At 44.7% G+C, this 26,513-nt stretch overlaps 1 protein-coding gene across 12 annotated transcripts in view; it reads left to right on the top strand.

Moving 5' to 3' along the window:
• The window catches only part of SDK1 (sidekick cell adhesion molecule 1), a 367,601-nt gene that overhangs the window by 330,814 nt on the left and 10,274 nt on the right, over positions 1 to 26,513 (top strand). For all 12 annotated transcript variants that reach the window (XM_021412024.1, XM_021412018.1, XM_021412020.1 and 9 more), the window contains 9 exons: positions 5,572 to 5,687; positions 7,106 to 7,292; positions 8,146 to 8,283; positions 11,351 to 11,512; positions 12,303 to 12,428; positions 19,666 to 19,830; positions 21,951 to 22,088; positions 24,055 to 24,175; positions 24,404 to 24,533. In XM_021412024.1, coding sequence (XP_021267699.1) covers positions 5,572 to 5,687; positions 7,106 to 7,292; positions 8,146 to 8,283; positions 11,351 to 11,512; positions 12,303 to 12,428; positions 19,666 to 19,830; positions 21,951 to 22,088; positions 24,055 to 24,175; positions 24,404 to 24,533 — 1,283 coding nt within the window. The remainder of the gene's footprint in view (positions 1 to 5,571; positions 5,688 to 7,105; positions 7,293 to 8,145; positions 8,284 to 11,350; positions 11,513 to 12,302; positions 12,429 to 19,665; positions 19,831 to 21,950; positions 22,089 to 24,054; positions 24,176 to 24,403; positions 24,534 to 26,513) is intronic.

Here is a 26,513-nt window from a genome sequence, read left to right on the forward strand (position 1 = left end):
CACTAAGCAGAGAAGCTGGGCCTGTTACCATTGGGTTTCAATAGCGTCTGCTTTTATTTACAATTTTTCATGACCTTAATACCCTTAAAAATTTGATGCAGTGCCTATCCCTTCTTTTCCACCGAGGTATGCTTGTCTGTTTATCTTTCATTTTGGCTTCAATTAGACTCCCTCTCCATCATCTTTCACAAGGTGAGAGAGTTGTTCTTCACGCTGGCCTTGTATCGACTTCCACTGGTCCATTGTATGCTGGGAAATGTTCCCATTTCTCTGACTCTGGTCTGCACAATCTTGTAAATCAACACATAATTCCACACCCTGAAGAAAGGGTTATTCCCTACTGGAACCTGGCTGTCTCCAGCAGTCCTCCCATAGGAGGTTGGGCTTCTCCAATTAGGGGAGACCAGATTGCTCCTTTCCTCAGACTCATGTCACGTGGCAGGGTATCCAAGCTGGTAACAGGCAGAGCACTGAGTTTTGGTACCTGGGTAGGAGAGGTCCAGTGACAGCGAACAGGGCTGTATTGGAGCATTAAGGGTGTCAGTGTGCATGCTTTTGAGTGTGGATCTGCCCATCTTACTGCTTCTGAAATACATCTGAGCAGCCCCACAACGTGCAGCCCTTGGAAAAAAAAAAACCTGTGTACTTTCATCACAAAATGCAGCCTTGCTTAAAACAGCCAGAAATTGGTGGGAAACATCTTTTACGTTCTAAATATAGCTTGTACTGCCTTGTCACAGCGGAAAGGAGCTTCAGTTGCCGTTTTTGAGGCACAATTAACTAATTGTTATTGAGCTAATCAGCATAGCTCACACAGCATTCCTGATGGCACGGAGCACTGCTGCACAGAGGAAGCGTTCCTGCTCCCACCTTTCCTTCACAGGCACTGTAAGAAAATGGCCAATAAGCACTGAACACCTTTTCCCTCACACTGCTTTTCCTTAGTGGAAGGAGTGACTGCAAACACCTGCAAATCCACCGCTTTGTTCTTTTTTGGGGAGGGACCATCCGCGCCTTTCTTCAAGGCGAAGATTTCGTCCAGACTGCAGGAAAATCTCTTGTGTTTGGCTTTGCCCATTGTGCTAATCAGTCTCTGATATTTCATCTTGTGGCCTTCTGTTTGCTTTGTTGTGTTTGGCTTTTCATACTCCGTGTAACAGTTGCTTATCTCTGCACGGCTGCAAAGGGAGAAGGAGGGATGCTCTCCGTCCTACTGCGGGGACAGGACCAGTGCAGCAAGGATGGCTGGTGCCAGACATTAAGGAAGCAAACCTAACCCAAGAGTACGTGTTAAGAGTTGTTTCAATAAGCAATGTTTGTGTAGGGATGGCAGAGGAATTTGGAAAGGGGTCAGTGCCCAGGATCTCACAGACATCTGAGCAGCAAAGCCCCATGTGGCACGGGAGCCTGGATTGTCTGAGCCCTCTCCAATCCGTTCCAGCTCAATTTTCCAGGGCTGTGTGTGCCAGGAACCTGTGTGTAAACCTGGGAGGTGCTGTGTGTGCGTGCTTTAATTGTGAGCATATGCTACGCTGAATATTGCTCTGTCTGTTCTCCTGTTGCAGAGAGAAGGTAGATAAGATTACATCTGGTGTGGCAGAACATGCCGCAGCCACCCCTCCATTGCAGTGTGCAGAAATACCGATTAGAGGCTTTTTAGGCCTGGAGCTGTCTCTTTGTTCTGTGTTTATGCAACACATTGTGCAATGAGATTCTGGCCTCTAGGTGCTAACACCAAAATGCAAATATATCGATTACCAAGGAATAAAGGCAGGCATGTTCACAAAAGCATGCTTTGATGAACTGGAGGGAAAATGCTTGCTAGATAGAAAAGGATCAGAGGTCTTTACAGAACAGAAATTTGCTTGGGATTGTTTGAGACTGTGGGATCAAGCGGATGCACAGAAAATCTTTGGTCTCTTTCACTGCATTTTGCTCCATGGTTCTTTTTTTTTTTTGTCTGCGTGTTTATTTAAATGGCATGAGTACCAGGGCGTCTTGTCCCAGACTTGTCTGTGGATTCTCTGACATAATATTGGCATTACAGAAATAATTAGAAAGTCGGTAGAGGAGAAACCTTTCGCTAGCCAGAAATCTGAGCAGATGTAAGAGCAGCAAGGAATGCTTCATAAAAAACAGCTATTAGGTTTACCCGATGAATCACAGGGATTTGTAGCCTACCTGCACTACTGAGCATCGTGGCGACTGTCACTAAGAAAAGGAATAGTACTTTCATATTGATGAAAAGCTCTCGGTGTCACACAGCCCAGAGAGCAAATATCCCAGGCAAGCGGGAGAAAAACTAAGGTGAACCTTCAGCAGAGCGTGGAGATTGGTGCAGAGCCACTGGGGATTTCAAGCACCTTCTCTTTAAAGGTTATAAGCATTTGCAAGCTCAAATTGTCTGCAGTGCGAGCAGAGGCACTCACTTCCACTGAGAAATGAGGACAGTGATATATTTAAATGTGGATTTGGATGTGTAACTTTATTCACGCGCTCGTTTTTACTCTCTCTCATTCCATTTCCAGATAGATTCATCGTCTTTACACAACCCTGCCATCATTCCAGTCCACAGTAGTTGTTGTTGCCGTTGTTATTACTTTTACTAATTACTGTACAACCCGCTCAGGCTCCTCTCCTTACTTTTTGACTGAGGGAGACTGTCAAGGAGACAATCTTAAAGGTGAATTGAGATCAGATAAGGAAATAAATGTTTGCAAATATCTGCATGAGATAACAAAGCAGGATACATGCAGAGAATTAGACTTCATGAATACATGCATTTTTTCAGGGGAAGTGAAATGCTTTCCACCTGCCAAGACCTGAATTCGGGCCCTCCGGGCTCCATGTCACTCCTGCTATAGCTGATAATGTCACCAACACCTGAAGCAGTGTGAGGTATGCAGCTTTAACCTTGCTTTTATCTATTAGTGATTTCAACAGCCATGAAAAAAAAATTCAGAGCTCAGTAATCTCGAACCGCATTCCTAGAAGGTAAAAGGCTTTTGAATTCACATTTGAAATGCATTCACTTTTTATTGGCACGGGCTGTCCGCACGTTCAGCAAATGGCTCAGGGCTCCAGGCAGGTAAACTCTTTAGGGATGTGTTTCCTCTCTCTTAAAGTATTTCATTTTGCCCATGTGGGAACACACGCCGTGTGCTCAGAGCCACAGCCAGCGTGAGCAGCACGGAGCTGCCGTCCCTCGCTGCCAACAAGAAACCTGTGCACGTCAGCCTTTGAAAGTTGAATGGAGGGACAGACTCGCAGGGCACAAAACCAAACACAATTTGCATCTCGCCGAGGCTCTGGGGTGGTGAAATGTCTTTTTCACACAGTCTATCATTTTTTATTTTTCCCCTCCCATCAAATTTTCCACCTCCGCGCCAGCAAAAGTGCAGCTCCAGCAGTGCGGGTGTCAGCGGAGAGTGATCACTGGTAGTTTTTAACCATTGTGTTTCTTAGACGTGCTCTATAAAAGGGATTTGAGGAAAAAATGGTGTTTTTGTGGCGGCAGGCTGCACACGCTGACTCTTCTAATGGTCACAGCTCGGAAGCAGCAATTGTTCCAGGCTGGCACATAGGATCCAAAGAAAAACACTGTTGCAGACATCGCTTCAGACCTCAGTGTTGAGAGCACTTTGGAGCTGTCCGCTCAGGACAGCCAGTACTGTCACCACCCAGAAAAGAAAACACATTGCTAAAGCGATCCGTCTTCCTCTGCGATTGTACATATTCCCGTTCCTCTGAGCATGTCATCATCTGCAAAGCCCCGAGATGTATTTTCAGGTTTGTATGGTGCGGTCGGTTTAGCCCCACTCTGATGCATACTGTGAAGGTCTCAGAGCCCTGAGATGCATGGCACGGCCCGTGGCAGAGCAGCACTGTGCTGCGGTGAGTGCCGGCAGCGCCCCGGAGAGCAGAGGTGCAAGAGCAGCATCGGGCAACAGCACCCCTGCAACCAGCCACTGTGTGGCTGCTGTGTTCTGCTGACGGTCATCATCACCCCCTGCGTTTGCCATGCGCTGCCAAAAAGGAAACAAAAGGTGTAACAAACAAATAGTTTTCGCCGAGCACCGGGATAATGGCTATTTTCAATTTTGCCTTTCACATTTTAATTGTACAGCAATAATTTTGCAATAGAGTTGCCAGTGGCAAACATGCAAAAGACATTAACTTTATTTATGTTTTGGATTATTAATGTGGCTGTTAAAATTCCTCCAGTTAGTTTTGATTGAATTGTTTTTTTGTGCGATTCTGTCGTTTAATGGAGCGGTAAATAAGAATTTCTGATAATGAGCCCAAGCATCTGTCACAACAACCTGGCGCTGGTTATTAACATTTCCATTAACGGCAGGGTGGGCAGTGATAATATGGAAACCACACAGTTAGAACAAAATAAATAGTTGGTGTCAGGCTGAGTGGGTGTTAATTACTATTTTATTTTATAACTCTGGGGGGAGGGAGTATTGGTAGAAAAGTGTGACTTATGAAGGTCATTCTCTCTAAAGAAGGAAGTCTCCGGAGGAACAGATAACTGGGGCTATCTTACTCGAGTGGTGAATGTTTTATCGCTTCTATTTATGGCCCGTAAACGGGCAGAGAGAAAAGAGGCTGCTTTCTCAGGGAGTCGGGGTGAAGGCTGTGGCGCAGCGAGAGAAGCGTGCCCTTTGCCCTGCCTTTCCCTTCCTGCTTCTGGAGTTGGAACAGGACACGCTTGGGCATCTCTTGTGTAAACAGAACATGTGATGTTTGGTTAAGACCTGAGGGGCTGGGAGGCAGCTCGTCCCCACCAGCCACTGGGGAAGAAAATTCACCAGCACCATGTTGCATCCTGGCAGCAGGGAGAGCTGGTGTGACCCAGGTGCTTTCGAAGGAAGCCAAAGATTGGTTTTCTTGCAGAGCACAATGCAAAGAAGTGCCATCAGGAGCCCGAGAGGTCCGCTCTGTATGTGTTTGATACGAGATCAGAGCTAACAAGTAGCAACTAAAGCCATTTTGTCATACATAAAATGTGAGGTGGATTGATTGGTACCCAACTGGCTTTGGATGTACTTTGGCCTTGGTCCTTGGAAAGGGGCTGGTACAAAGATGTGCCACTGAGTCCAGAGGCTGGGCTGGTGGGGCACGGGACTGTGCTGGTGGGGCATGGAGTTGTGCTGGTGGGGCATGGGGCTGTGCTGCTCCCCACAGCTGCTTTCAAGATGGGTCACTCAGGAGCACCATGTCGCTGCCAAAGGCAAGCCTGAAACATTACCACAGAATAAAGAAAAAATTCTCTTTTATTTCCCAAAGCTGCTGACAGGATTGAGTTTATTCAGTGTCTAACCCGGTCTGTGTGACACAGAACATCACCTCTGGAGGCTCGGCAGCTTCTCAGTCCCTGCATGCTGCTGCTTTATACCTGAGACTTCCCAGCGATACAGACACCTCCAGGGCTGGCTCTGCAAGCTGACTCGCGGCGTAAACAGAGTCTGTCCTCGGTCCTTCCACAAATGGAAAATTGCAGCCTGGATATGAACTAGTTCTGCTTGTCACTATTAATTCTTCTGTCCTCCTTTCTCTCTCCAGCGCCAGCGATGGCCCCACAGAACATCCAAGTAAACTCCCTTTCTGCAAGCCAGCTGGAGCTCACCTGGGACCCCCCTCCTGCCGACAGCCAAAATGGGAACATACAAGGCTACAAGGCAATGCTTCTATTTCTCCCAGTTTCATTTGTCTTGCTTGGCTTTGCTATTACTTGTGAGAGAGCTCTACAACTACAGCTGCCCTCACTGCACAAGGCAAATTAAAGCAGTATTCAGCCTGCAGTATGGAAATGGCAGTGTGTTCCAAAATCAAAAGAAATGAGATGGGGGGAAGGGGGAAGAAAGGGAAAAGCACGTTGCTATTTGCAGAGAAAGGAAAAGCATGGGGAGACAGGGCATGCAGATAGGAAGGCAGCTACGCTTATGTGGGCAACTTATCTGCTCCAAAAAGCAACCGACACAGAAAAGCTAGGGGCAAGGAATGTATTGGAGAAAGTTAGCAGTTTTCCATCTATCGACTGTTCCAAAGCCATTAGGAAAAGCCGAACTTTCTCCAAACTAGAAGCCTGAGCCAGGTCAGATTTCAGAAGAATTATTTCATTTCCCTAACTTTAACAAAATTAAATCATAGCATTAATTGCATTTGGTTTATATGAGACGAGCACGTTGCAGAGGCATGTTGTTTAGCTTCTCCAGCATGAGAATGGACCCTCAGAGAGTGGAAATGGGCAAGTCTACAAACACTAGAGCTTGGCTAGTGTTCAGCATCTGGCTCTGCCTCTCTCCATGAATTTAGACCCATAAGTGAAGAAAAGTCAAGCCAATGTGAATAATCTGGCATCCCTTCTTGGCAGTAGCAAGCAACCTTATATATCAATTCACGTTCTTTTTCTTTTCTATGTATATAGATGGCTCTAACAGCTTGCCTAGTAGAGCCAAGGTAGAGTCTTGCCTTGGCTCGTTCTCTTCATTTTCTGGCTTGCTTTGGCTTGTTGTAATGCGCACACTGCCAGGCCTGTCCAATAAGTAGGGCTGGCACCACTTTTCTCTTGGAATTGTCTTCTCCAAGCCTAATTTTATGGGATCAGGATAAAAATTGTGCAAGGGAGAATGGAGAAGGGTACTGCAAGGAACTTTAGGGAAAATCTTTATTCCGTCTTTAGAAAGGCATTTTCTCGTCTGTCCTGTGAGCACAAATGGTGGTACTGTTGTGTGCACACGGAAGTGAATTACGGGAGGGTTGTATCAGGGTGCCAGTGCTGACAGGCAGCTAGGATTTCAGGGAGAATTAAAAGACTGACCTCTCCTCGCTGAGTTTCTGGCAGCTCAGACCTGCTGTCATCAGGCCATATTCTTCAGCCTGTGCTCTATTTTTGAATGATGTACTCAGCTGCATGGCCACTGGACTCGGGGTAATTTGCCAAAGGAAGAGAAAAGATTGGGCACATGGAGAAAAGTGTTAGCATGCCATTTACTGAAGAGTCCAGAGCGAGCCTGCTCCATCTTGCTGATCTGTATGGCTGCAGTGCCGGGATGTTTGGGAGCTAAGTGCTAAAACATCTCACTGTTTCCAACAGATTTATTACTGGGAGAGCGACGTCCAAAATGACACGGAGAAAGTGAAGGTCCTTTTCCTCCCTGAGACGACTGTCCGCCTCAAAAACCTGACCAGCCACACGCGGTACTTGGTCTGCATCTCCGCCTTCAATGCGGCCGGGGACGGCCCCAGGAGCAGGCCCTCGGCGGGCAGGACGCACCAGGCCGGTACGGGACCACCTCAAAGCACGGGTCTGCTGGGCGCTGCTAGCCAATGGGGAGTGTGGGGTGGGCGGGGGGCACTGCTGTTTGGAGTTAGCTTTTTCAGCTGGGTCGTTACATTGTGTTGGCTGGGGGAAAGGATCAAAAAATGCAACCCTATGGGAAGGGGAGCAGAGGGTTGGAGCTGGAACAGATGGTCTGAATGACCGACCCTTTTGCAGGCCGATCCAGGATGCAACTCTGGAGGTCTCTTTGGGGACTCCGCTATCACATTTGAAAATCTGAACTTGTTACCAGTGCCTGGAAATTCCCTCGCAGTCCTGTGAGAGAAGAGTGATGCTTTGTGCAGTCCCTCATGTTGAAGCCCTGCCATCAGACTGAGCTGCACGAGGGCAGTGGAGCACAGGAGCACTGGGGCTGCGCGCTCCCTTAGCGCCCTGCTCCCCTTCAGCCCTGCTCTTGTGGGGGAGTTAGCTCGAGAATCCTCAGCCTCTGCAGCACATCTCCACTAACCATGACAGGGGGAGAGCAAACAGTAAAATGCTGCAAGCTTTCTGATAGTCAGCAGCTAGATGGGAGAGCAAAGGCCAAACTTAGTGTTCCTGTGACAGTCCTCTCCTGTCATGTCTCCTTGCTTGCTGTTGAGATCCAGTTTTGCAGCAGGGTAGCTGCTTTTCTTAGGGAAGACAGTCTGTGGTTTTGATTGATTACTGGACATTTTGATACAATTCATAAATTCCATTCTTACTTTGTTTCCTTTAGATTTAGACTGGGCAAAAAAACCACTATGTTTCATAATATGTATGTATATCAGATTGACTAGGGCTGCTGCAATTCAATCCGTTTGTAATCCTTTCAGCACCCAGTGCTCCCAGCTTCTTGGCGTTCTCTGAAATCACTTCCTCGACACTCAATGTGTCTTGGGGCGAGCCGACAGCAGCAAATGGAGTCCTGCAGGGTTATCGAGTAGTCTATGAGCCTTTGGCTCCCGTCCAGGGTAAGAAAGACCTAAAATCATACATATTCATGGGAAAATGACAGAAAAGCACTGTAGCATCTTTTATCTCTGCCCAATTTCCTACTTGCTCCCTGCCATTTTCCAAGAGAAGCCAGGTGGCAGAGGGTAAGTAAAACAATTCCACTTTTGCCAAAACTGTTCAGCAAACTATAATATTGTGGAATACAGCTTTTGTCTGTCCTCTCTCATTTTCTTGCACAAACTATATTCTGCGTGATTTGAAAAGTCATTTTACTGCCATTGTTATCCGGTGTGGAAGAAGAGGAAAGTCAGCTGAAGAGTGCCTGATTGTCTCCCCATGTTGCACTTTCAAATTGCTGAGTGGGCTCCATCCCAGAATAGTCTTCAGGCTCACTTGTGTTGCTTATCACATGACGTGTCACTTCTGTTATCACAGAGATTGCCCAGGCATCAAATGTGCTAGTCATCACTGGTACTACTGCTACTTTTGACAGGGGAGGGTAACTGTGATAGAGGTTTAGTCGTGTCTGTTTACACGGAGTTTTCAAGCAGAATTTTTAACCCAACAGTAGATTTAAGACAACGCTGCAAAGGCCACAGACGTCTCACTTATTTGCAAAATAGCAACAGAATAGGATTAGGCAAGTTCTCTGAAAACAAATGGGAATTAATTTCAAAGTTGAATTAGAAAAGATTGCAAAGTTTGAGGATGGCTATATTAACATTTTTGTATTTCTGGTAGATTGCCAGTAGTTCAATAGGATGTCCAGCTTTGGCAGTGTGACAGCAGGGAGAGTGATTTCAGCCATTGCCAATCCATTTTAAACTTTTTTTTCCAGAGAAGTAAGGATATCAATCACTAGTATTTGCTTCTTCTGTAAGGAATAAAGATCTATATTGTCTGAATATCCATGTCTCATGCACTGAGAAAATTATACTCAGAAATGAAAACATGAGACTAAAAGCACTTTCAGCCTTTATGGTTGGCAGATCCAAGCAGAAGGAGCTAATGCAGAAGGCATTTCCAATTCTACCAGGAAATGTGCACAGGGTATGCAGGAGGTTCGAGCTCTCTGGATATTTCCAGCCTTATATTAATACATTTCTACACCGTGTTTGAGGATACATTTTTTTCCCCTGAAAAGATGGAATTGTCGCATCATGCGCTCTCTGTACACATTTGACTTAGCATCCTCAGAATCTTTGTTTTCTTTTCTTCTCTTCCCCACCTCTGCTCTCTGACTCCAGGTTGTCCCACCTCCCTCTGTAGATTTATTTCTGGTGCAAGCAGAGAGATTTTCGAGGGTTTCCCTCAGATTATTATTATTTGTTTTACCTAATTTTATTCTCCCATTTCTTCCCGTTTCCTTTTGTACCAACATTTGTCTTTCATCAGATGTCATAGAATCATGGAACTATATTTATTTTAATTAAAATACATTTATTTCCTCTCCGTGGTAAGCAACCCCTCCCTCAAAGCCATCATTTTCCTTAGAGAGACATAAAAACTCAGCTCATTTATTTAGAGGGCTTCAAGGCAAAGCCCAAGTCACTGAAGATGGAGCACATGGCAGCGCTGGATGCCACCAGGCTTGGGGGACAACCGCTGCCAGATGTGGTCACCCCTCAGCTCCTCCCAGCCCCAGGCCTCCCATAGCTCCATGCTTGCAGAACACCATGCCGGACCCCTCCTGCTGACCGTTGACTTCTCTCCCCCTCCTGTTGACTTCTCTCCCAGCTGTGATTTCCGCTGAGCCCCCTCAGCCTTGTGACACCTCCCACTGTCTCTGTGCAAGCCACCGTGTAAATCCTGCACATTTTGCAAACCTGGCTAACCGTGGTCAGTTCCACAGCACAGTCTTCTCCCTGTTTGACCTTTTATTATTTAAGCTGTACGGTGTTATGTTTTACACCATAATAGACAACAAAATTGCCCTGGAGCCTTTTTTAACAGTTTCTTTTTTTTTTTTTTTTTTTCGGAACGTTACTTTGAAATGACAAATGCTTCCTGATTTGTCTCTGAGAAATGAAATAGTACACCTAGGGAAGGAGGGAGCACTTTTACTGCTTCCTCGTTAACTGAGGAAAGATTCTCTGAATTATAAATTGTCTGGGAGAAAACTTGGAATGGGAATCTCTTGGACATTATTCTTTATTTAACTGATTAAAAACTGAAAGAGGCTTCTTGATTTGCATAAAATAAGCGTCCAGATTGAAAAACTTCTTCCTTTGGCATTCATGGGGGAGAAAAACTAGCAGACAGCCTTCTCTAGTGGGAAAAACATTTTCCCACTTCCTATCTTCTTGGCTTGAAATGTGTTATGTACATCTATCTACAGGACCAGAAAATGCCAAAAGGACTCTGCCAGTTCAATTTTTGTTTGTTCTGTTAAGTATTTTATGTATCAAATGACTTCTATTAACTTAGTTCTATAAATTTTCAGTAAAAACTAGATTTTAATTCATCTGTTTAAGAAAAATTCTTAAGTGTGGGGAGGATTGAAAGACAAGTCATGGCTTTAGCCTTGTCCAAGTTAATAGTGCTTTGACTGCATCCCCTTGCTGCAGTGGCACTTACACCTAGAAGCTACCTGCGAGAAATTTGTCCTTCATTCTGCATTCAGCTGGTAATGGTGCAAGTGCCAGGGCAAGAAGGAAAGAACCTGGAGCCTCCTTTCCTCCTCCAAGGCAGCGTTGCAGGTTACTCGGCAAAGAAAGAGCAGAGAAGTGTTTGTTTAGGAAGCAGTCTGCAACACTGCAGTCCTCTTCGTTTACCTCCTTCTTTCTTCCCAGAGTAATTAGTGAAGTTGCATGTAGTCTCTTGGTAATTTCCCAGTTGTGTTGTAAGGTTTTTTCTCTTGTCAGTACCCACTTATCAAGCTTAAACTCTAATTATACTTATCAGTGCTGAAAATTGGCTATTATCACTACTTAAACTCCTGCTAATTGTAAGAAATACTTTCTTAGCAAACTGTTAGATGATTTTACTTACCATCTAGATATAATAAGCTTCTTTTTTTTTCCTTTCTTTTTCTTTTTTTTCATTGCAACCTTCTCTTATTTTTCATCTGTGTGGCTATACCAGGGGTCAGTAAGGTGGTGACTGTGGACATTAAAGGGAACTGGCAACGCTGGCTGAAGGTCCGAGATCTTACCAAGGGCATGACCTATTTATTCAGAGTGCAAGCCCGAACCATTGCCTATGGACCTGAACTGCAAGCCAATGTCACAGCTGGGCCAGCAGAAGGTAAGTAGACCCATAGAAACATGTCAGAAGCTAGATCAGTGATGCAAATGCAGCCCAGTAGCAGGGAATAGCACGGTCATGGCTTAACGTGGGTTTCTAAGCCAAGGAGAAGTTGAATCACAGGAGCTCAGGGCGTGATTCAGTGGATTTCACAACTGCCCATGAAAAACATGCCTTCCTTTTTCTTTCTGAAAACTAAAAGACTGATGTGAATAAGTAGAACTGTGTGAACAAATCATAGTGCAAACTGGCTACCCAGGGAATTCAAAGCTATATCCATTGTGGTTCAGGATTCTGGTTGGAGTGCTATCCTGAGAGTCAGAGCTGGAATGGCTCTGCCTAAACCAGTAGAGATTCCTGGGTGTAAAAACAGGAAGAGTTTACACTTATTTCTTCCTGACACTTTGGCTTATGCACAGGGAGATGTCTGCAGATTTCCTGACATGCCAAGAGGCTGAATTTCAGCATTCCCTGCTTGGTTCAGTGTGTGTTCTGAAACAGTTGGTTTTCTTATTTGATCAGTGATAACAGATGCCAGATAATCATAACAACTTAAATTCTCTCCAATTATATCAGTTTTTCCCCTTTCCTTCTTAGCAGACACACTTGTATAACAAGAGCCAGTAAAAAAAATTAGGCCAGAATCTTACTGAGCTGAATATATTTTGATTGAATATATGTTGACCAGTACTCCTGGATTTTTTTTTTCCTCTATCAGGAGAAGAAATGAAGAATGCCAAAGTATGTCAGTGATAACACCTGTATTTGCCTTTGTCATTCCACCTCTCAGGGTCTCCTGGATCCCCTCAGGAAATTCTGGTGACAAAATCTGCTTCTGGGCTGACGGTGCAATGGACTGAGGGAGATTCTGGAGAAAAACCCACAACTGGGTACATTATAGAGGCACGGCCCTCAGGTAAGCCATGGGAAACACAGAGAGTTCGGTGTCCTGAGTTCCCTTCCTTCAGCCCACGCTGAAACCCATCCCACAGTGGAGAGGCTCTTTGACTTCCCAGTGAGCTACTGGAATTTTGTGAGAGGGAGAGGTTCCCACCCAGCACTAAATCTCTGCTGATTTATTACGTGGGTTATCACATTTTCTCCTGTTTAGGCATAGTCACAGAAAATTACCCTAAGTGCTCTAGTTTCCACTGTGGTACATCACTGGTAAATCATCCTACTGATGAACCAATACAGTTAATAATTAAAACTCACTTAAATGCTTACAGCATCTTTCACGCACAAGGACTTACATGCTTGCAAACTGCTTTTTGAGGACCAAAAATCTATCCTTCAGCAGCAGAACGCAGCAGCTAATCACTGTTAATAACTGGGCCAGGACTGGAGCAGCATGTGTGCATGGCTACCCCATTTGTTCTGCAGGGAGGGCATCAGTGGGCAAGAGGAGGCTCCTCCAAGTTTTTCTTGGTGCTTTCCCAGAACTCCTTTGCTTCTGGCAGTTATGTCTAGCTGAAGTTGCCCTCTGCTTTTTCCACAGCATTTTCCCAGTTGGAGAAGATGGTTTTAAATTTAGGCCTGTGCTCTGGCCTGTTTGCAGCCTCTCCCAGCTTGGTACCCCCTTGCAAATTGAACAAGTGTGCACTTTGCGGCGGCCAAGTCATTAACAAATCAGCAAATACTGCCAGGCCTCTGTGTAATCTCACTTGATAAATTCCCTCCACTCTGACAGAAGTGCTGATAACCATTCTCCAAGTACGGTTTTCCAGCCATTGATGCATCTACCAGATACTCGTTTCATGTAGGCCATGTTTGAATGTCATGATGTCAAAAGCTTTGCTGAAGTCAGGATAGATGATGTCTGTTCTTTCTCCTCTATTGACAAGGTCTGCTACCCTGTCGCAGGAGGAAATTAGACATGATTTATACTTGACATACCCATGTTGGCTGCTTGTTCTTTTCTTTTTCACTTCTAGATGCCTACACACTGCTTGATTATGTATCGATTAAGTGAATGCTTATCTGTTTGATTATATAAAGGATCTAAATTCTTTCTTGTATGCATCTTGAATGTAAGATTACATTTTGAACCAGTGATTTTAATTGTATTCAACCAGACCAATAACAAAATCGTTGTGATCATCAATGAAGCTGCAAATTTCCATACTTGCCTTTGGTAGAACTTATTCTGTACTGAGGCACTGCAGGGACCCCAAAAGTTCTTCCAACATTCTGTCATTTAACATGATGTGGGTTTTTTTTCAAGACAAAGTGAAGGAAAATGTGTACATTCTCAAAGCACTAGAACTTCCCAGTGATCTCAGTTTTTTTTAATGAAGGCATGTCACCCAGTGCTTCCATTTCCCTTACATCAGCTTATTGATTCCTGCTCTTTTTTCTTCATAGGCAGAAAATGCTTTCTCTCTTATTTGAATAGTGTTAGTAAGTTAAACCAAAGCTGTTCACCGAGGTTTGCTTACCAGCTTACATTTCCCCAAACAGGATTTTTAGAGTAAGATTGTTTCAGAGGGAAACCTGTACCCCATGTTCAAATTTGTGTGAGTTGCAGCACTACAAACCCATCTGATGCTCCTGGGCTTGTCTCACCTGTGGATGCGTACAAACATTTCACAGTTCTTGTCTAAGGATGCAGGATTTGTGGTTCACTCTTTTTGAGCAGGAAGAAATAACCGTTCCAAGGCAGGTCTGAGCTGCATTAAGCCTGGGTCATTCCAGCTGGCCTGACGCCACTGGTCCTGGAAACACACAGAAGACGTCTTATACTCCTGCTCTTGCAACCTGACTGTTGAGGCATTTAATTCCTCCTCAGATTATTTTAATCCTATTCATGCTGCAGTAGCAAATGAACTAGCCATTTGTATGCTGGATTCTCACCCTTAGTTCTGGTTGCAGCTGTAGAAAGCGTGAAATGTGATCCAAAAGAGGAGAGGACTAATTGGAGCGCTTGCTTATTTCACGCAAGTGGCAGCTTCCTTTCACTACTGCTTTTCTTCCTCATCTCTGCATGGAAGAGTTTGAAATCTGAATTATGAGCTTAACAAAGGCAGGAGGCTAATTCCCCCTGTCAGGGCTGGCCATTCAGAGACATTTCTGTTTTAATATAATTCTATGAATTTGCTTCTGCATGTTGATTTGTGCGTGTAGTAGAACATGGATTGGATCAACCTTTATTTTTAAGTACTTTTTGTCCAAGAGAAGAGCAATTGACTTGTGCCCTTCACATAAAATCAAGGAAGGAGTAGATATTCATCCTTCTGAGATCAAAAAAGGGACACTGAACAGACAGATGAAAAGCTTTAGCTTGTTGCCAATATTTAAATGCAATACCACTACCTTAGTATTTCACATCTCAAGTGTCATCTATTATAGGCCTCATTACCCCAAACGTTAAATGCTGTATCATCTCATTTTCCCTGCTGCAGCTCCCTGCCAAGACTCTTCCATCAGAGTAAGAGGGTGGCTTTCTGTCATAAATGGCAAACTCTACCTGCTTTTGTCACTTCCCTTCAAATTTTTCAGTGCCCCGCTGTGTTTTGCAGGCCTCCAGCTGCCCTGCTGGGTTTAGCAATGGTGGCAGCAGGCAACTGAGATTGTTCATTTCATTTCCCCATTTCTCTCCCAGATTTATGGCAGGTGACCAGGCTGACTATCTCCTGTGCATTTTGATTATACTTAGACACCAGCATGGAGCAGGCAAACCAATATTTTTCCAGAGTGATCTGTGCTAGAGGAAGGTATTACAGAAACAGAAGTGTTTTTCTTTTCCTTCAACTCATCTGTCCCTGGAGAAATGGATTCCAGTTTAGCTCCTTTTGCATTACAAGAAATGCAATTAAGCGGCCCCTGTCACTGCCACAGAAAGCACTCCCTAGACATCCACTAGGCTGGCTAAGAAGTAGGTATTAGATCATATCCTTTGTTTCTACGTGCTGAACAGAAGACAGAAATGGCACATCAATGTAAGGGTTCCCAGCACTGCTGATGGAGTGGAGAGGATGAGTTTGCCCCTCTTCTCCCAACTGTGCGTTGTCTCCAAGCCTCCTTTCTCCATATTGTGCTTTACTTTTCGGCATGCAGCCTGTAAAGCATGCAGCAGTGTCACACAGGCTTTCCTCCCCAGTTATCCCCTCTCTGCAAAGCATGTATTTCTGCCCCGCGGCCTAGGGAACCATGCTGCCAGGAATACACGTCCACGTGTAGGCCTTCATGCACACCTTGGCCTGCTGCAGGCATCTCGAGGTGTGGGGCAGCCATGCAGGGGCTCAGTCACTCTGCTGTGTGACCCTTGATACCTCAGGAAGGCCTCCAAAGCAGGACGGAGTTTTCCTGTTGTGCTTGCTCTCTCCCCACCACGTGTTTTAGGTTTTGTTGGTTTGTTTTTCCCAAGTAGGGCATGACTTAGTCCCAGTGGGAGAGAGTTGCAGCTTAATAATAACACCAATAACAACACCTCTAGCACTCCGGCTGGCATGAAAAGGCCGGCTGCACTGCAGATCAACCACACATCATGAGTTCAGGATGCGGGTACTCTGAGGAGTGTTTTCTTTTGTTCCCCTGGATGATCAGTTCCATGAAAGCAGCAGACGTTTTGGGGAAGAACTTGTCTATTTGGAGTGAGGATTGTCCTTCCCATGAATGCTGGTTTTTGCTTCCCACACCCCAAGGGCAGATCTCACTTCAGTTTTCTTTCTGGTGTCTTGAGAAACGTTTTTATATTTTCTTCCTTTTCTATTTATTTTTAAACAAATGAGGGAGTGCAGTGTCAAACATGGACACAAACCAGCGGAAGTCAGTAAATTCAAAGTGAAGGGTGCAGCTGCATTGCCGGCATCTGCCATGGGGCCTTTGGTTCGCGTCTGCTCACAAGCAACATGCTGAGGTTGACAGTTTGTCAGCCTTCACTTCCCATTCTTGTCCTTTCCTTAGTTTGCATGATAATCCATCCCTTTGCCTCTGACAAATGTTTCCACATTTTAATTTTGCCCTCTGTAGGAGGAACAGTACTTGCATTCAGCAAGTCCTTAATTCTCAGCTGCTTCTCCCTTCATAAACCTGCTAATGTGTAATTAGGAGAAAGTTTTACAGCACAGCCCTCCTCTTTCTCCAAGGGGGAAGGCTGGTGCTTAAGACCCAAATAACTGACAGCTTTCCATCTCTCCAGCTGTAGCACGGCAGTCGTTTGTTAGCAGCTGGAGCTACCAGAGCCAGGAGCCCTCGTTACTGCCTGACAGTTTTATATGGAACCCAATTAACTCCCTGTGAAACCAGGCTAGCATGTAGCTGCTGTGCTTGGACTGTGCCTCACCAGAGTGGTCAGCACCTGCTCATGAGGGTGCCTAGTCTGGAACTGGGGAAGGTCAGAGGTGGCTTTGCCTTCCCCTGACATTTGGGTCTTCTATGTGTTAATACCCAGTTGATATCCCAACCACGGCATGCTCATCATTCCCCCCAAAACGGAGTGGAGAATGCTGTGTATGGTATACTAATGATTTTCTATTGAACTTAAAGGCCAATCTTCACTATCATAGGTGGCCTTCTAATGAATTCTCTTTCACCTGAACTCCTGACATTTAGAGCCAACCTAGTTTTAAGGGAGGAGGAAGAGATGGGGGAATGAATTCACAGGTTTGTGTTCAATATTTAATTGCAGAGCTCGCTACTGAAATAAAATGTCTTTTTTAGTTTGGATATATCCGATTGCAATGTCTGTCTATACAGATGGGCCTGAATATTCTGAACAGAGATTAGAAAGATTGAGGCTCTGTAATTAAAAGCTTTGTTGGCCAGAGCTGGGGAAGCCTCAAACTACCTTGTCTATAACATCTCCTTGGCATCAGCAGTGGGAGAGACATCCTTATTGCAAGCTTTACAGAGTGGTTAAATTTACACTTTCTTGGTCTGCTGGATATTCTGCTTTGTGCACCTTGATAGGTTTGAGAAAATAAGCAAGGAAGTGTATGTGAACAGTTGTGTTTGTTGCAATGAGCGCTGAACATTCATTTTTACTGTTGCTTTTTCTTCCCCCATTTAAGCAGCTTTCAGTGTAAACAAATTGCTTTTCCGACAATTCACAATGGGCTCAAATTCTCTTATTGCTGTTTACAAATGTGTTTATGAAAGCTCAAGCAATTCTAGCAATTATAGCAATATTTTATAGTCTGAGATGCATCTTCTTAGTATTGGTGGCTGCAACAATCTAACTTTGAAAATGCATCCCTCACTCCACCCTTTTCGGATAAACTAAATCCCAGGCTCCCTTTTTATCATGTTGTAAGTTTACGTGGTAGAAATAATCTGGTCTTCAATTGCCCTGTAAAAGAGAAGTCAATATTTTATCTCTTGTTTTATAGCCATTGTAATATCCAACTAATACTTAACAATGGTACATTATGATAACTTCATTATACACTGATCATGGTGGTGAATAATGCATTGGTCTGAATTTTAAGCCTGACAGAAGAATTACCTATTTTTATTGTTCTTTAGTATTTCTCAAATGTAGCTGGAACAATAACATTTCAGCCTGCTTTCTGCATCCACTGAGACTGCCAATCCTCACGATCAGAAAAGTTGTTAGTCATCGTGTGTGTTGCTAGATGTGCAGCACGTTACAAATCACCAAACCAACGTTTACTGATGCCAAAGTTAAAACATTCACATGGAAATGCACCTGCAGTGTTAATCAGTCCATCTTTGCTGTTATCCCCTGTTGCACAGAAGTAGGCTAAGGGCCAAATTGTGTTCTGTTACACCAACACAGCTTTGGAATTGCTGCAGCGTCTCCAATTAGTTTACACTCGGGTAAATACAAAGCAAATGAGAACAGATTCTGGCCTCATACTGCAGCAGCAGAACAAGTTGCTACGGGTAGTGCTGCTGGCTCCTGCTTATTGTTACCTCGATAACACCTCAAGCTGCAGGAGTCCTGCTGATGCTTGGATCTCACAGTGCAGAGGGCTTTCTTTCAAACTCCTGCACTGGAATAGTATCTGTGCAGAGGTTATCACAGCCTTCCTGTTGCTGTGGGACATACAGAGAAAAATAGACATTGCTTGAACAGCTTTGATAACTAAAAGTAGAAGCCCGATCAGGTCAGATCCTTAAGAGCTGTGCTGGCTGAGGCTAGCTGAGAGTTTGGCACCATGCGTAGACCGTAACTTCACTTTGTCAGTGGAAGTGCTGGGCACCAATTGTTGCTGATATGCAGTCTAGTTAGATTAATGTTTGATTCCTGCACTCAAAATTATTGACTGGCATCTTTAATTATAGTTGGTTTTGTTCTTACTGGTAACAGCATCCATCTAGTTGAAAGTTCTTTCCATTGAAGTCAAGTGAAAGTAAGGTTACGGGTATGGATCAGGGACTGGAACGGTGCCTAGTCAGGATGAGCATCAGGATAAATGTCAGTGTGGCTGCAGAGAGCTGAGATTACCCTACCGAAACGCTCTCATCAGTTATGCAGAAGGCATCGTGTTTCCCGAAACTTTGAAAGCTTTGTGATACGAACAAAACCTCGTTCCTGCTTAAAAATGGATGGCACAGAAATGCTGCCTCACTCCATGGGCTCTGCCACGCTGCAGTCCAGCCCATGCAGAGGACACATCTCCATGGATGTTGAGAACCAAGCAGCACTCCAGTAGCACCAGTCCACCAGGCACCAGTTCGTGCAAGGCCACAGTGCTTCCTGCCGAAACCCAACTCTGGCATCGGTTTGCAAAACTTAGTCTACACGCTTGGATAGCGAAGTCAGTTTAGCAATGTAAAAAGCAGACAAAACCTCTGCAATTAGACCTCATTAATGTAGCAGGTTGCTCTGGGCTTGCTTGCTCTGTCAGGTAACAGGCATGCAGATGCAGTGACCTTAGCCGGGCAGGAGGGACCCAGATGGCTGCCAGCTGCTCTAGCCAGCTTAGGTCACCACAGGTGCTGCTGCAGCTTTTAGCAGCCATGTCTCCCAGCTGGGCTGTTATGACACCCCCTCCACGAGTAAATCCTTTTACAGATGAGGTCTTGCAGTGCATTCTGACATTTGTGCGTATCGCTGAGCAGCCTTCAGGTAAGCACGTCCACTGCCTGTGGTGGAAGCACACAATTAACGACAATTATTTTTCACAATCAAAAAGAAGTGCCAAGTCACACAGTTAATGCCGTCCCTCTCCTCGCTGCTTTCCCAGATGAAGGACTGTGGGACATGTTTGTGAAGGACATTCCTCGCAGCGCCACCTCCTACACCGTCAGCCTGGACAAACTCAAACAAGGTGTGACCTACGAATTTCGGGTGGTGGCTGTCAATGAATATGGCTATGGAGAGCCAAGTGTTCCCTCTGTGGCCGTATCAGGTAATCGTGTTTGCGTGATACGTTTTCCAACAGGTTTTCTTATTGAGAGTGGAGGAGGAAGAAAAAAAAACAAAACAAAACAAAATCAGTTTCTCATGTAACAACAAAACACCAAGGCCAGCTTGTTTTCGCTTGTTTCAAGGCAAAATGAGAGTAATGTTGTTGAGAATCAAGGCTTGTTATTTCAGTATACTTTAACTCTCAAAGGGAAAAATAAGCTTGTGCCATTTTTAAGCTTGGCAAAGAACCTTCTCAGGAAGTTTGTGAGCGTGTTTACATGTAAGATTTCTTGCCTTAAGACTAATTTACAAAGTCTACAATTTGTTTGCTTTTCTTCCTTCCTCCTCTCCAGGTCTGTTGTTTTGTTTACTCTGCTTTCTTCTCTTTTCCCAAGGTTCTGTGATAAGCACTTTCTGTGTTATTTTATATTTAGCTCTCAAGAATGTCAAAATGTAGTCTGCCAAGATTACTCATTATATCCTCAGTGCTGGCAATTCCGGCACACTGCGATGCCCCCAGTCCCCCTTCATTCCAGCAGATTGGCAGTGCTGTTCATGGACTCTTTGCACCCTTCCCACTCCACTGTGATAATTCCCAGTAAACAGATCTATGGCCTAAACACGCTTCCAGAGTCCCTTTGAACAAAGTAGCACTCTGATTTCCTGAAGGAACCTTCAATGCTGTGAAAAGAAACTTTCAATTCCACTCAGCTTGCCGTGCTTGGACTGCTTTAGTTTGATGGGCTGTTGTGAAGTGGGAGAGCTTGCCCTTAAACGTCTTGCTCGCATCTCCTCGTACCCTTGCAGAGAGGGTTGTACTCCAGGTTGCTTTTGAGCAACAGGTTTCATCCTCGCTGTGTCAGCAAAGATAGATGAGGAATAAAAGAACCTGATAAAATGTCTTTGTGATTCAAAGTTCTGGAGAGTCCTGAGAACTTGGCAGTGCTCCAGCATCTGGAGTGGCTTTTATCTCTTTGCTTCTCGAGTGAAAAGCATAAACACCATTCAGCGGTTACCCAGCAGGCAGGAGCAGTAAACGCTGCTATCGCCATCACGGCTGCATTTGTCCTTACACAATTAACCACTTAGCCTGAGAGTTGTCTGTGGATTTCAGTGTGAGTGCTATCCTTGCTTTTCTCCTTCAGGACAAGGGCATAGACAACCCACTTCAAACACCAAGAGTCAGTGTTTTTCCTATCTGTGGTTTCACAGAGGCTATAGCACAATGTAAAGGGTCAGCGAGCATGTCAGTCTTTCCATTCCCAGAAGACGTTATTCCCCTGAAGCTGGGCATGCAACTCCTTCTGATGCTTTTTATAAATAAACTGCTTGTTTGTAAGTTCTCCACTTGAACAGAACTATTTAATTCACCTCCTTTTGATGCTTCAGTATTCATCTCAAATTGCTGCGTGAAAGTAAGAGGTTTCCGTTGAGATTCTCAGCCGTAAAAGTATACAGCGTTTTATGCTGGCCACTTCAGCTCACACAGGGAGGTGTAAATTGCACTGAATCTGCTCAGCCCAGCGTGCCTTGTGCAGTTTGCCTTTAGGACTTTGTTACCCTGGGCTGGCCTCCTAACAAATAAAGATAGTGGCTGCTTTTCACTGCTGCAGAATACCCGGTGATCTGGAACAGATTGCCCACATCATCAGGCTTACAGCACACTTTAGTTTACATCCATGGTCCAGGACAGTGAGAGGAAAGAGGGTGCCTGGGTTCAGTGGCAGTGAAGATTTGGATTGGTCTCCTGGCATCATCCAGTCCTTATAGGGTAGACTATAGGGAGATTATATACAACTGCTCTTTGTGCTCCAGTGGCAGCACTTTTGGTCAAAGCCGAGGGATGCTGTCAAGGAGAATATCACAGCAAAAAAAAAAAAAACAATACTATGTACTGCTTCAAACCACAGCTGGGCAAGAGAACTCTAGAAAGGGGAAGTTAGAATCACTGTTATGCCTTCAGAGGAGGTCAAATGGAGTGAAATGTCTAACACAAAATTCAGGCAACTCCTTTGAACACCTCTTTCCAGAGCGCTGCTAGGGGTCTTGCTCACTGTGGGGGAGAAGGGGAAATTCTACGGGAGCGTAAAGAGTTGTTGCTGTTCATCTTTGTGTTTTCAGCTCAAACAGAAGCCCCTTTCTATGAGGAGTGGTGGTTTCTGCTGGTGATGGCTCTCTCAAGTCTGATTCTGATCCTCTTGGTGGTGTTTGCTTTGGTCCTGCATGGCCAGAGCAAGAAGTACAGGAACTGCAGCACAGGTAAGACAGCAGCTCTGCACTGTACACACGCTCTCAAGATCTTCAGGAATTAGAAATATCTTCCCTTTGAAATCTTAATTTCACCAGCATGAGCTCTCTTTATAGGTATTTTGTTTGACAGAAGAGTTGGATAGTTTTACTATTTGATTTGGTAGAGATGGCTTTTGCCCATGGCTTTGCCGGGCAAAGAGTGCCTGCGCCTGCGAGATTCTGGAAGTTAACCACAGGCTTGGACAGAACAGCACCTGGAAGGCCCAAGGACTGTAACAAAAGCCAAGGCGTCTGGGTCAAATGCTTGGCAGAAGACCACAAAGAATGAATGAGCTGAGACTTCATTTAGCTTAGATGTCATTCCCTGATAGATGGGGAGAAGATTCTGCTTTCCATGTCTGTACCCAATGCAAATGTCCTATGGCTGGATGTGTGAGGAGTACATCATAGCTCCTTTATATTAAATAGAGTGCCCAGCGTGTCACGTTCATTCCCTAAGCCAAGCTGCAGTTACTGGGCTGGCGCCAAGGAGATAGGAGGTGCCTTGGTTATCTGGGCCTGTTAGACTTCAAGGCACTGTGAGGATCAAGATTTGAATTTTCCTTTAGTTAAGGTTTTTACCACTCCTTTCTGAAAGGAAAGAGGAGCTACTTGCTGTGTAACTAGGAATGCTGAAAGTCCCCTTCTTAAGCAGCTGGTTCTGGAGCAGTGAATATTATTTCTTTACCTTTTCTTCACCTTATATGAAAAAATCATTCATTTGTGTGTTTCTTTGGTAGCCTTCTCCACCTCCAGCAAGAAATTGCTCTGCTTCTAGAAGGTGCCAAAAAGGCCCGTTAATGAGTCAGATTGAGTGGATGAGTCTTTATGCTACTCATTCTAAGGGATTAATGTAATGAAGGAGTCTGGAAAGAGTCTTCCAGGCAGTATTTAGCAATTCAGTCCCAAAGAGAAGATCTTTTCTTTCTTTATAATTCACTTCTAACAAGCGTTAGAAAATCAGATTTTAGTCCCATGGCATATAAAATGTATGAATACCATGGCATTTTACCAAGTTAATACTATTACATATTTGTATGCATAGCTCATAGGAAATCAGTCATCTTCTCAGTTTTGCTCTGTGTTTGGGGGACAGACAAGAAAAGACACGTCTGACCTGCACTGTCAGGTATCAGTGTTCACACTGAGTCTTAACGTAGCACTGAAATGGAAGCTGAGGATGGAGCACCTGTCTGCAGCAAAGTGGCAATACGCAACTGGTCTTTCTCCCCAGGACACTAGCCAAGCTCACACCTTTGGGATTACAAAGAGCATGGGAGAGAATAAGCTCTTGCTGTATTTAATCACAAGAACAAACATACCTTGCTGTATTTTCCCTTTTCTGCCAGTCCCTGTCCTTTTCCCCGCCTTACATTGTCTGGTGATTTCTCACACCTATATCTTATTCTCATTACATCTCTGACATCTTTTTCCCATTTGCTACCCACTAACCCTTTATCTTGCTTTCCTGCCTTTTTTGTTGCTTTTTTTTTTTCTTCTTTTTCTGCCTTCCCTAGTTTTAATTTGCTTCAGTCAGCATAAATGGGATTCATGTCACCTGGTTCAGGACATCTTCAATGGCCACCTGAAATACTCACCTGGATTCCATTTGTAGTCAAAAGACAAGAATAAGCACTTGTGGAGAACAGTTCACCTGCATTATCTGAGATATTTACCATTGAATGAAATGCATTCATCCATGACTCCTTCCCTCCCCTCTTTTTGCTCCTTCTGCCTGTCTGCACTCCTGATATGCTCTTTTCTTCCACTTTGTATTCATTTATCAGTAACAAAGCTAGAGAGATTTTTTAAAAATTAGTGATGTAGTAAAACATAAAGAAGGGAAAGTTAGCAACTCATTTCTAATCACTCTTAAAGTTGTATCTGGGAGGAGCATGCCCTTGTTTCAGGTGAATCTCTCATTGCCTGGCTCCAGGTAAAACCATCTCCAACGTGGAAGAGTCGGTCACCTTGGATAATGGAGGCTTCACTGCTCTGGAGCTCAACAGCAGACACCTAAACATCAAGAGCACATTCTCAAAGAAAAATGGAACCAGGTAAGGAGCTGGGATCACCACACTGCTGGAAATGTCTTTTCATCTATATTGGGGCAGCTATCAAGTAGGCAACATGGAGACACTGTTGTCTGGTGGATCTAAGGAAGACGTCACACTAATGCAGCACCAGGCTGAGATTCTGGTTTCTAAGCATGATTTTATTGTCTTTAATTGCGTCATTTCAGAGAAATGACAATTTCCCATACACTCACCTGTTATGTTTGCCAGGTCTCCTCCTCGACCAAGCCCAGGCGGGCTGCACTACTCTGATGAGGATATCTGCAACAAGTACAATGGAGCTGTGCTGACCGAGGGCCTGGGCCTCAACGAGAAGCCCTTAGAAATGTCAGAGTCGGAGGTAAGGGTTTGCCTTTGCCTCACTGAGCGTCACCCAGTCACTGCACACATTCATTCCCAGCACCAAAGACTTTGAAATCCCATTCCCACACCTGCATTGCACTGTTGCCATTATTTGCTTGTCTTAATGGCTTTAAAAACATCCTGTTCATCAGGCTGTTTGCATTACGAGTTTTCACAGTGCCTTTTTAGGCAACTGCAGCAAACACTGTGATTGGGGAGTATGTTCTTTTGTGATGAGAACTGCTGCCTGCATTACAGTGGGAGCAAGCAGGGAATGAGTAACCTGCCAGGGATCTCATATCAATTGCTGTGAGAGCCCAGCATTCAGGTTTCCAAACACCCCAGTCTACAGGAGCCTTCTGCCTGGGACACTTTCAGACTCTGTTCTCCGAGGAAGGTGGTTGTATGCCAGCATTATGCATTTGGCAGTGCTCTATCTTGTGTCTCACATCTCCTTTAAGAAGAAATAAAGTGGTTATGGTCTGTAAAAGCCCAGCAGTGGCCATGGGTGAATAAGCAGACTTCAAGGGACATGGAGACAGGTAAATCTGTCTCTCAAATTGTGTGTTGTCAGCTGAGATCCTGATGAATCTGAGCTGACAGCACAAGAAGCGAGCAGTGGGCCAAACCACTCCAAACCTGACCCTTCCAGCAAGAATAAATCAAGAGCAGCAAGTAGTGAAGGAAGATGACAGTTTTCATCTGTAGCTTTTCTGCACCTGCAGCTACAGCTGCTTTTTCTGGCTACCTAGCTCTCACCTCCTGTTAATTACCACGGACAGCCTGCTGCTTTGTGCTGCCCTATCGCCGACCCGGCGTGCCAGCAGCTTCCTTGGCAGAGCTGGAGCTGCTGTCTGTGCAATGCACAAGCACTACCTCCAGATTAAAGCCGTGGTGCTTTGGTCATGTCACTGTAACAACCCAGCATTAAACCTGTCATTAAAACAGTTTGCTGAGCATGATCATGAATTTAGCTCTGGCACCTTCTGACATTAATTTCATTGCCCCATGTGGTATTTCCTGGTAATGCGCAAAAGTCTCCTTGCAGGGTGTCATTACTGCCTTCTATATGCACTGTTTGTACAACACAGAAGAAAGTGTTGTGTCTTTTTTTCTCAGGCTATTATTAATATTATGTATTTACTGTGTATTGCAGTCGAGCCTGAAGGTCTCGATTGAGATTCTAGTGTTTTTGTGACTGTGCCTGCCTATGAGAATGTGAACAAAATGTGCCTCTTGTTTTTCCTTGGGGCTTAGATATGCAGCCCTTCTGTATAATGTCTTTGATGCTTGCTTATTTTTGTGGGGAGTGCTTTTAGGCATGAAATGTTAATAGGCTCCCGATAGAGGCAGCAAGAGGAGATGCTGCCTTTTGATCAGCCTGAAAATGCTGTTTATGTTGGCTGGTACAGACAGGAGATGAGGGCACAGGGGCAGAGGTGGGTATAGACGTTTGACCACTCTGTTTTCAAATATTCCTGTACCTATTAGCTCTTCCTGTTTGTCTTTTCTGCTCTTGGTTTCTGTTCTCAAAGGATATCTTAACAGTCAAGCTCTGTTTTCTGAGAATTTCAGAATCTCCATCGCTTTTAGCAGGCAAGGATGTTTCCTATTAAATGAAGACTTAAAGATATCTTTTTTTTATGTAAGAGCTCTGCACATGTTTGGTCTTCTGCAGCAAAGGAGATCCTGATGCTATTTTCCTCTAATCCATATTTGTGTGGATCTCAAATTCCACTTACTAGGCTGCACAAAAGGGCAGGCAAGGCCAAAAACAGTGCTTTTGCTTTCAACCCACATGTCGTCTCATTGCTTCTTAGTTTTACCCCTGTTGCCTGAAGTGTCAAGATTTTCTATGGAAAAGAAGGAAGCTCACTGGCTTCAAGTCTCATGGGCTTTACTGAGCACGAAGAAGCCTGTGAGAAACTCTCAGGTTGACTGACTGCATTTACAACACAGCTGCCTGGGAGCCTTCCTG

This window comes from Numida meleagris, chromosome 13 (assembly GCF_002078875.1).
Source record: "Numida meleagris isolate 19003 breed g44 Domestic line chromosome 13, NumMel1.0, whole genome shotgun sequence".
Classification (NCBI taxonomy): domain Eukaryota; kingdom Metazoa; phylum Chordata; class Aves; order Galliformes; family Numididae; genus Numida; species Numida meleagris.